At 29.5% G+C, this 11908-nt stretch overlaps 1 protein-coding gene across 2 annotated transcripts in view; it reads right to left on the bottom strand.

Annotated features, from left to right (window-relative positions):
- The window catches only part of Bma-egl-43 (Zinc finger, C2H2 type family protein), a gene marked incomplete at both ends in the record, with an annotated part of 15321 nt that extends 4981 nt beyond the window's left edge, over positions 1-10340 (bottom strand). Inside the window, 5 exons of one of the 2 annotated variants that reach the window (XM_043078055.1) lie at positions 233-347; positions 1504-1605; positions 3485-3885; positions 6037-6141; positions 10221-10340. In XM_043078055.1, the coding sequence (XP_042933989.1) occupies positions 233-347; positions 1504-1605; positions 3485-3885; positions 6037-6141; positions 10221-10340 (843 nt within the window). Of the gene's footprint in view, positions 1-232; positions 348-1503; positions 1606-3484; positions 3886-6036; positions 6142-10220 lie in introns of those variants that run through there. The other variant, XM_043078056.1, reaches the window with a different exon arrangement.
- Between the last annotated feature and the right edge of the window lie 1568 nt (positions 10341-11908).

Genomic DNA, 11908 nt, shown 5'->3' with positions numbered 1-11908 from the left:
TTCCACGCAAAAAAAAAAAAGAATTGTCCAATATCCAATGGTAAACAAGCATTATGAAAAATTTACGATTGAATTTAGTAATTTAAATTTTTCGAGGAAAAATTTTGACAGTCAAAATAATAAACTTATTGTTTTCTTGAGAAGAATTTTGTGATAAAAAAAAAAAAATATTTTTGTTAGTACTGAGGAAATATTTTAATCTTTTAAAAAGTTGTAAACTTAAAAGATTAACCAGGTGTATTCGTTTGTGACGACAAAGATTGGAAAATTGCGTGTAGGCTTTGTCGCAAACGTGACACCGGAATGGTTTTGAACTGCAGTGAATATGACTGTGTTGTTTGAGACCGCTAAATGAAATAATTTAGAGAGAGAGAGAGAGAGAGCATTTAGAAATTGTTAAATGCAATTATTCAAAAGAATTGAAATTAACTCAAGAAAATAAAAAAGTTAGCCAAATTTTAAATTTACTTTCAAATTAATTAGGTTACTGATCGATCAATCATGATCATGATCAGTTATGATATAATAATGTTAACATATATATATATACATAAACTCTAACAGCGCTGATCGATAGATTTTTCTTGAGCAATTCTTATCGAATGAATTAATTGGAACAAAAAAAAAAAAAAAAAAGGCAAACCGTGTACCTCAATTGAGTGCTACAGTAATCATTACGTAACAATGATGAAAGAACACCGATTACGTAAACTGCTTAACATTATCATCAAATGACATATATGTTTATAAATCATGAACATAGCAATGTCATCAAAGTAATACAGTAGTCATTTGACCGATGGTATCTTTCTAACTTCTAAGACTTTCTTGTATTTAAGACTCTACCAACAGAGAAAGGTAGTCATTTGAAATTAAAGCATACTCTATTGTAAAGCAATAAATGAAATCGTGTAGTCAGTTTTGGATAAATTGTAAATTTGAGATAAGTTTTTTTTTTTCTTAATTTAAATTTTTGCTTTGCTTTATTTTTGAAATTTCTAAAGTTTCTTACGAAGTTAAAAGTTCAAAAGGAAATTTTTCCTTCTCTATTGACCACTGTCCAGTATTTTAAAACAAAAAAAAAAAAACAGATTTGCACTCAATAAAATAAATTTAGTTTCTTTTTTAGAAGATCAATCTTGCTGATATCCAATGTACAATAATATAATTAGTTATGTGCGATGAAAAAATGCAACTTTTCCTTTGTAAAAAGTTATATCTCATACTTTGGAAAAAGAACTGTCAACTAAAACACAAATATTACAAATTCGGAAAAAAAAAAAGAAAGAGAAAATTGTCCTAATGCAAAATAATTGATAAGTAATTAAAATAATTAAACAAACTATATTAGGTCATAGAATCTAATTAGCGGTATAGAATACCGAATAGTTTATTTGAAGCTAAATTAAAAGTTTAATAAGTATTTATGTATGTGAATATAATAAAGTTAGTGAATTAAAAAAAAAAAAAAAATGAACGAATGAATAGCTCTCATTTGGTCACCTTGCAGAGGAGAAGCTTTTTGGACAAAGTTGACACTGATATGTTGTCGCTGTTGCTTGATGGTGTTGTTGTGCTGATGACGACTGTTGTTGTTGTTGAGCACTGCAAAAATGACAATTTTCACTTTCGTTCTTTTTAATTTCTTGATCATCTTTTTTCATCTTGTAAAAATATACTCTCTCTCTTTCTCTCTCTCTCCCTTTCTTTCATTCATTTAAATATTTCTACAAGACAAATTTGAAGATTGCCGTCGGCAGGTCGTGTCGCACTAACATGGAGGACAAGAGGCAACCGTGGATAAGATTCGAGTTCAATACCAAACAGGGGCAGTTCTTCGTTCATCCCTGCGGGAAAAGGTGCAAGAGGGTCGAATGGTAGGTAGGGCAGTATGCATGGCGTAATATGGGTCACTAGGACAATCATCGAAAGTGAAAATTACTGCCCTTGCTGTATTACTCCTACTCCTAATCCTACTATTACTAGTAGTAGTACTGCTATAACTACGACAATGGCTGTTGCTGTTGCTACTCCGTATATCTTCTCTTATCAGCCGGTCTACAATCCAGAAACTTCCGTTTGCAGTGATCCAGTTTGCAAAAGATGAGGCATGAGCAGACAGAATTGACTCGATAATTCGAATAGTTCAAGACGAGAATTGTCAGGAACAATCATAAAATAATGTGACAACAATGAATTTCTTCTTGTCATTTGTCTTCTCTTACTAGGTAAAATATAACCGTTCAGTTAAACACATCCAGAAAAGAATTATTAAATCGAAATAATGAAATAAACAGGTTACAATTCCTAATAAAAAGTTCCACGGCTCACTACTATCTCAATTAATCAATTTAAAAAGTTTCACATTTATTGTTTTCAGAAATAGAAATATTGGTTCTGCCAAATTCAAAATTGATGACAAAAGCAAAACTTTGTATTCATCAAGCATAAAAAATCACTGAAAACTTTTCAAGTAGTCCGTGGATATTTTTCAATTTGAATGGATGCCTAAAAAAAAAAAAAAAAGAACTTCTGACTTTTAGCAAATTTGAATCATTTTAAGATTCGAAGTGAACTACTACTAATAAATGAGTGAGTGTCGTTGAATTCGATTGAAGTTCATTTAGAATCTTTCCGAAAACAAACATTTTGAAAGTGAAAATCTACTAAAAAAACTAAAAAGTCAAAACTTCCGATGTTGTCACCTCTTTTCAAAAAAGAAACAAAAACAATTATACCATCACATCTCTACATTCTACGATATATGTTTTTAATTTTTTATTGTGCATTGTGATTTTCCCCATCACCTAATTTCCTTATCAATTCAAAAAATTTCTTCCGGCTTCCGGTTTACTTGAACTTCGTTAACTTTACAATGGTACCATAGATCAGATAAAATTGGTTTTTTTTTTTTTGAGAAAGAAAAAAAACATGCATCTGTTTTTCTCATGACAAACAGGATTTCAGGATTACAGGATTAAAATGAGACATTGTTTTAACTTAACATCTCTTCCCATTTAAAATATCTTTACAAAAGCAAAAAAAAAAAAATAAACAAATAAATGAGGACAGCAAGGTGTAAATTTCGTATGTTTGGATTCACTAAATAATAACAGTGCTTAATTGATTAGAAAAATAAATTTCAACCATTTTTAAGCTAACTAATCTTCTTTTAATACCAATTTGTTCTTCAAATTTTTTACATATCTCATTTATTACTTCTAATCATTGAGAATCTGATCTCGAGTAAGGATTACTTTGCACTTATGCAAATAATATTTGATATTATGATCTGGGATTAGACATGATCTAGCTTTTATCTTTAAAAATTATCTTTAAAACTTTCTTCATTAAATCATGAATTTGCCCCATTTAATAGTACGCTGTCTCTTTCTTCAGATTTCTTCAGAGTTTGAGAATCATTCAAAACAGAAAATGAGAGAAATGACGAATGAATGATGGATGAAAAATGAAACAGGTTTACCTTTCTGGATATTGTCCTTGCTGTCGTAGTAATTGTCCAGCAGTGCTGCTACTGCTAGTGATATTAGCAATGCTACTAGAAGTAATAGTTGTAGCAGAATATGATATAGCTGTTTTTGTTGTTCCGGATGTACTGGCTGATGATGATGATGACGATGTTGATGATGGTGATGGTGATGGTGATGATGGTGATAATGATGGTGATGGTGGTAATGAGATTATAGACGACGTGTTAGCTTTCCGTGAGTTACGCCTCTGTATGTGTGAACAATTCTCGGCTATCATATCATCATTTTCATCACCATCATTATCACTATCATGCAAATGTTGCTCAATTTCGATCCGTCGATCTGCTACCAAACGTTCGTTTACTTCAATTTTACGAGACGTTTGTAAGCATATCTGTAAATAATTCTCAAAATAATTTCCATAATTTTAGAACTAGAAAATAGCAAATAATAGTTAATAATCAAATAAGGTTGTAATAAAGTTACATACTGTAAGAAGTCTTTTAGAATATTAAAGACATGGATCAAAAATTAAAAAAAAAAAAAAAAAAAAAAGAAGCTTAAAAGAAAGATCTAGTGAAACTTATTATCAAAGCAAATAAGCATAAAAAAGAAATTTTAACAATGAAAAATTATTTTTTTGCGTAAATATTTTTAATTTGACGCATGACTATTTCTTTTTTTTTTTTTTTTTTTTTTTTTGAGCAAAATATCTCAAGAGAATTTTAAAAACTAATTCTAATTTCGTTTTTTCTTTTGCGTCATCAGCAAGAGTTAATTTCATTTCTTTGGACGATCATAGATTTTTTTTTTTTTTTTTTTTTTAGATTTATTGCATTGATTGACAGATTAGACCTATAGTCATGCAGGAGAAAGAAGAAATGAAAACTGAAATGAATGGATAAGAAATTCCCTTGGAGTATTCCGGTTGAACTGGAGAAAAGAGAAAGATTCACCAGGCAAATGTTGTCATTACGGTGAGCTAATGATGTTGATTGGTGCTTCTTTTCGGTAACCTTACCTTCTTTACCTGATGAAACAATTAATTACATTGTTCGCAATGAAGCGGAAGACATATGTTGCTGTTTACTCATTAAAGAGAAAAGGAGAAAGAGAGAGAGAGAGAGCGATCATTTGGAATGCATGGATAAGGACAGGAAGATGGTTTCCTTTCCTTTCTTTTGCAACGAAAGGAAGCTTTCTAGAAGGTCACCGCAGGACAGGTGCTTTTCGAAGTGTGCTGATACATGTTCTCTTTATCCATCCATCCATCTAGGAATTGTTGGATTCTGAGATGCAAATGATTGCTCACCTGGGAATCCAAGCAACCTGTCCCCTATTTTACCCCCTTTTTCTTATCTCCTTGAATAGACTGACTGACTACTCATTTTAGTGCCTCATATTGACATTTCATTAATGGAGAAACATGCATATCTCTCATGTATACATAAAAGATTATAGAAATATATGCATAAAACATATCAATGAACAACTAACTGAGTAAATCAAATTATTAAAACATGAATTTCGAATCGATCACAATTTGAGATTGATCTATTGAGTGTTGATCAAACTAGATGACCTCATTGAGCGAATTGGAATTGATTAAGTCATTCGATCATTCATTAACAGTGTATTCCAAAAGCTTTCACTAGTTTTTCATTTTTATTTATGACTTAATTAAGAATGAATCAATTTCTTTAGGCAAAAATTTAGTTCATCAACTCATTTACTTCAATCATTGGTTTTGAACAATGATAGCAATCATAACTTTTTGCATTCAATTAATTAATTAATTAATAGATCATTTCACTTAGCAAAATAATACTATTAATAATCTAAGAAATGTGAAAGAAATAGATACTATATTTCTGGCTACTTCTCATAAATTTATTTGTAACTGAGATAAAATTTTGGAGCATTAGATCTCTTGAAATTCCTATTGATCAGACTAATATAAAAAGATGGTTTATATAACTTTAATGAAAAGGTTATATAACTCTATTCTTGTATCATTAATTAAGAAGTTTTCATTTACGAAATTATTGAGAAACAAAAACAAAAAAAAAAGAAGTATGGTACTAAGATAGCACTAATAGGTTTGCTTTTCAATTTATTCATTTTTCTTTCTACCAACCAATTATTGCAAAGATCTGAGAATATGATTTTTTTTTTTTTAATTTGCTTTTTTTTTCTAAGCACATAATTGGATATAATTTGTCTAACAAAAAAAAAAGTGGTTAATTTATTTGGTTAGTTATTTAACACCTTCTCTGCATTGATTTTGATGCATCGTTGTGGTTTTTTTTTGGATTTAATTATTATTAAAAATCATTGAAATCTAGAAGGAACTTAAAATAGATTAGTGCGAAAATCAAATTTAGTTTAGTTAGTTTTGATTGATAGCTTCAATTTCCGCCAAAACTTACTCATTTCTTTTTTTTTCTTCTTGTTTGATTACCTTCATTACCTATATAAATCAATTATTGATTACATTAGCATAATCAAAAGAATTTCCTTTTTTAAATAATTTCAAAAATCTGACTTTCTGGTGAACAGATCGCACAGCTATGTTGTAATTACTTTCAGAATTCGGTAATGGACGGATCAAATTCAGTAACAGTAGTGCATTGGCATCATTTTCTCCTTCCTGAAATGATTATTTTTATCATATCGATATTAAAATGAAAATTTTCAATTTGACATTTAAGCGAATACAAACCTTTCATATTATATTACAAATTGTTACTAATTTTATTATTATTATTACTATTATTATTCATATTATTGTTATGAATAATTATTAATTTTTGTTGGACAAAAATGTATTTAAAATTTCAGAGTTCCTAACTAGAACTTTGTTCAGTTTAAGCAATTACTGTAGAAATAAAATGAAATTGCTCGAGATGTAAATGATTTCAATTGTTACTTTATATATTGCAAACTTTTGCTTCTCATTTTTTTCATTGGTTATAATAAATTATAAACATTAACTTCATATTTTATTTGTTCTTTTTTTTTTTTTTTTTTGCAAACATACATTTTAATTCGTTTTTTTTTTTTTTTTTTTCTCTTTCGTATGCTATTGATAATAATGGCAGCTGTTTAGTATGATGACCTTTTAAAGTAAGGTATGCATTACTAAGTACGATCATTCAAGTTTTTCATCCTATATAGCAGTTTAAGTTTGCAATTGTTAAATATCTTTTATTTATAAAGGTAAAAGAAGGTGATAGAAGCTTTCAATTCTTTCTACCTCTATGACTATCAGTTTATTGACTAAGTCTACTAAAGGTATATTTAATAAATTCGTGTTTGTAGTTTCAAGGGAGCTTTAATGGTTAACCACTTAAAGCAATAATGAGCGCTTACGAAGCTTCTAAGATTCATTTACTTTCACTAATGTTTAAGTCGAACAATTGCTATCATGAATACTGTGTAATATTTATGTAAGTGAATTTAAGATATTTTTTAAAATAAGTATTATTGATTGAAATAGAAATGATAATAGCAGGAAGTACTGATAATCATAATAACTACGGGATAAGTGGTGATAGCAAAATGATAATTATGGTGAACCTTAATGATAGGTGCAATGTTGATGAAGTAATTATCTTTGATTGCTCTCTCTTTTATAATTGTTTCAATTCATAGTTAAATTTACAATTTCTATTTCTGCATTTATCTCCAAGGTAGCTGCAATATGTAATTGGGTTGGCCCGTCTGATTATTGTGTTATGAGCCTTTCCAAGCTTTTCCATCAATACATTATATCTTTATAAGATTTCAAATCCAACAAGCCTAACTACAAAGTATAATAGCTTCAACAGAGTGATATGTAAAGTGGATGACAAGACAAGATAAGAGAAGGGAAGAGAAGAGAAGAGAAGAGAAGAGAAGGGAGATGTTGAAAGGAATCATGACTTACTTTGAAAAAAGAGCAGCAAAAATTGACGTACTACTTTCTTGGTCCCTTTAAGGAGGTATCCTGTCCCGTCCTGTCCTGTCCTGTCCTGTCATGTCATACTCTACCTCTTCTCGCTATCCCTTTTCACTCTTCTTGCTGTCATCTTATCATGAAATTGGTCAGGATAAAGAATTAGTTCTTCCTGCGCTTAGTAGTCTGTGACAGCTCTTCGACATTTCTACTCCTTCCTTGTTGTTATCAAATGTAGCTACCGTATCCATATGAATCTATCTTTTTATCATTAACACATCAATACTTGAAAATGAATAAACAGCAATTATATGCGTCTAAGCTATCATTACACAATTTGCAGCTAATGTTCACAATTTTTATGTATATTTTAATTTGAAAATTAACAACTAATGCAAAGTCTATAAGGAAAAATATATACCGTAAACTGGCGGTAATCGTCTAAATCGGATATTTATCAAGAATTTAATTGTTTAAATAAAAATCATGTAATTAGTTTAAGAAATTACTAGATGGGTAGAACTCAATAGCTTAACCTTTTTTTTTTTTGACTTAATACCTTGGCAATTTCATGTTTTCTTTCTTGCAAAAAAAAAAAAAAAAAAAAAAGTTTAATGAAATAAGAGAGACTTATTTGCATAAAGCTTAGCTTATCATTACAAATAATTTTCCTCTGAATTCCACTTAAATCCCGAAAAGATGCCAAGGATGTGTGCGCAATTAGTGAATGGTTGATTGATTTGCAAGGAGCACTAAATGGTAGCAAGCAGATTATACCTCAATTTCCCATGTTATATACCAATTATTGGAATTGCAGCATATCCGGAAAAAATAAATTGTAGCTTGCAAAGTGCGCAATTTTGTATGACTTTTTAAGAAATTCTATGCAATTGGGTAGTCAATGGAAAAGTCCATGATGGAAAGGTAATTTCAATATTTGTGATATCTTGTTTGAAACTTTGCATGTAGAAATTATATGATGATATTAAAATACGATTACTCTATGAGTTTTACTTTATGTTAAAGTTTAGTTGAATTTTTGCTTAACTTTAAACCTATCACTTCGTAAATATTTAAAATAACAGTAAGATTTAAAGCATAAATTTGAAATGTAGAAGATTTCATATTGGGCAAAATTAAAAGACTTGATTTATTGAAAAAATTTTTAGCTTTATTGGATGGTATAGAAAGAGTATGGATCTTTTATACTTTGAAATATATATATATATATATATATATATATATATATATATATATATATATATACATCTTAAGGTTTTGATAGTTTGCAAGTTAAAATATAATTTATAAGTTAAAAGTTCTTATCAAATTTTTTCTTATCAAAAAGAGATAAACAAAATAAATGATCAATCATTCATTCTTGTTAGAGATGTGAAAATTTCGCTATTTTTTCAAATATAATGAATGCTCCATTGAATAGCATTGATAAATCATTGATAGTATTGATAAATATTTTATTCTTTTCCATAAAATGAATATGCTTATCACGATGAAAACAAGAATTCAACTGATTACGAATAATTATCTTATCGTATCCGAGATAATTACAAAAAAAAAAAGAAAAAAAAATTTGATCTGATAAAATAGAAAGCGATGATTGTTGCATTTAATTCATTCGTTCTTTTATTTCTAATAACCGAGTGAATTTAATTTCTTCTTCTCGGGAAGTAGTGGTGGGTGGTACAGGAAGAGAGGATCATTCCTATGGGTGGTCTTTTTCAGTAAGTATCAGCAACAGCAGTAGTATTATAATTTATGCATGTTAATACATCATAACAATAGTAAAATATGGGTTCGTTCTCAAATGAGTAATGAGGAACACAGCGAGAGAGGAAAGAAGGATGCTTTGGGTAAATCTTTTCGTACCCGTCGAAGCACCTCGGAATGCGGAACGAAATCTAAAAACGGTGTGGGTGGTAAACAGCTGCTATATTACGCATTCCATTACTGATTGATTATGAAAAATTTTTTTTTTTTTTTTTTCATATTTCTATAGATAATTCTGGATATTTGGTAAAAAAAAAAAAGGAAATTTGCATAATCTATTCGAGAATATCACTTTAATTATTGAGGTCAATTAATTAGTTTTTTTTTTTTTTTTTTTTGAGTTTGAAGAATAGATGATCTGTTAAGAAAGAAGGGACATTTTGAAAAAAAATCACTGAAGGTCAAAGTTGGTTGACATGCAAATTATTAAGTTAGTATACTTAAAATTGATTAAAACTTTGGAATTTTAGTGTAGTTTAAGATTGGAATTTATGTTAAATAATTTATAAATATCTAATATTACATCTGAAAATATTGATAAGTATGCAGAGGACTAAGGTATTGTTAGGTTTTGAGGCATTTATGGTAAGTAAAATAAATTTCTATTTGTTGATGTGACTGAAAATGTTGTTTGTGATGGATGCATATTAAAATGTTATTTAAAACTGGTTTTAAGATTCAAGATGACAATTAAGCAATGTTATAGGTTAGAGTATAGATCCATTACTGTTTGTTTACATTTGATGCTACTCAATAAATTTTTCAATTGAAGAATGTTATCATTGTGCGCTTATCATATCATTATGAATGCTTTAAAATCCATCAATCGATTCTTAATTCATTAAATGACATCTTGTTTACTGATCATATCAGCTTTAACTGATCACATACCTACTTGATTGATAGGAAAAGATCAGCAGACTAATCAATGGATGCATTACTAAAAAGTATTGTAATTTGAATAGAATATAAATGGATGAAAATGTTAAGGCCTAAAAAATAACCTTATCAAGGACACCAATCAGTAAACCAGACTCAAGTTTTCCTCTTGTCCACAATGAACTTGTGTGATCATCATTCTGTCGAACTTCTACTAATCGCAAAAAATTCGCATCCAAACTCATTTCTTGATAACTGCTGTAAAAAAACTGAATTTATGATCAACAAAGAAAAAAAAAAGAAATTATGTATGCGACACGGCAAAAATCTTACAAAAATCCAAGGCATATGGAACTATAATTCTTTTGAATTTTTTTCAGTTTGGAAATTAGAAAATACATTAATTTAACATTTATAAAATTACCAAATTCTTGTTGCTGGCAACCTAATGAGTTCTATTTATTATGATTCTGTAAAAAGTAATGATAATGATTCTTCGTAATTAAAGTCCTCTAAAGTTCAGAATGTATATTGAAGGAAGCAAATGACAACAAAGGATTAACAAATTTGACACAATTAAAATTGTGAAATGATAAAGCATCTCGAGACAACACTGAAACACATCTATGTCAAGGAGAGAAATTTACTTTAGTTAATTTAAAAGCCAAACTATAATGATATGTTGAAGAAAGTTCAAGGGTTAGCTTGTGACATTCGATTGGATAAAGAAGACAAGTATTAAAATATATGAAAGCAAAAGCAAATCATTTGCTTAAAAAATTCACAACCACACTTTTATTTTGGAAGGAAAATTTTAGTAATTAAATATATGTGACCTGAAGAGGTGACAATTCTTCCACTTTAACATCATAAATTCAAATCATTCATGGCATACTGTAAGTGAGGTTATGACAATAAAGCGTTGGAGAAGAGCGAGAAATAGATAGACAACGATGATGATACGTGGGAGAGTCGATCACGACTACTCGATATGGCGCAATTGGTAAGTGAAGTGAGTGCAATGAGGCTCATCCTATCGTTAGGCAGGTAGATAGAGGGGCGGAGGTGGAAGAGAGGAGCAGTCGAGGTTTGCCTATCCATCTCATCTGCCCAACTCCGCCTGCGGATGGCATCAGCGGTGAGTTCTATGCGGCTGCTGCTGCTTCTTCCTTACTTTCCACCGCCATTCTCAGACATCAGCGCATCCGGTAGACTCTCCATCATTCTCCATCTTTCTTTCCTCCTTTTCTTCTCCATTTATCTATCTACCTTATCACCTTGTATATATGCATGTGTGTATGTGTGTGTGTGGGTGGTTATATAGTGGACCTTTCATTTTTCTATCATTGGACTACGGTATTTGTGACGTTTAAATATGTGTAAATTGATGAAGGAGAAAATGATGTTGAAAGTAATCCAAATAAGCTTAAGTAAAATGAAGTCTCCTTGCAGCAATCAAATTATTTCCACTTAAACACCCTTTTTTCAATTTTCATCTCTCTCTCTCTCTCATCATACCTTACTGTATGTTATTTATGCATCTTTCATAATGTTATGATTACATTTAACAGAGATGTAATGGTCAATTGAGAGTGACCACTGAAATGGAAAACAAATGAAATGTTTAGCGATTTAAAGAAGAAAGTGAAAGTAATCGATAAAGTTACATTGAAATAAGTAATGAATGATTTAGCAGTATATTGCATCATTTTATTTCTTTACTGAAACATTTTTGATTTTTTGCAAGAATTTGTTGTCATATGAAAATACTTCTATACGGGATGGATCATTCTAAGTTGGTAAACAAAAATTG

Source organism: Brugia malayi (genome assembly GCF_000002995.4).
Source record: "Brugia malayi strain FR3 genome assembly, contig: Bm_v4_Chr2_contig_001, whole genome shotgun sequence".
NCBI classification, from domain to species: Eukaryota; Metazoa; Nematoda; class Chromadorea; order Rhabditida; family Onchocercidae; genus Brugia; species Brugia malayi.
This window is presented reverse-complemented; position numbering and strand designations above follow the sequence as displayed.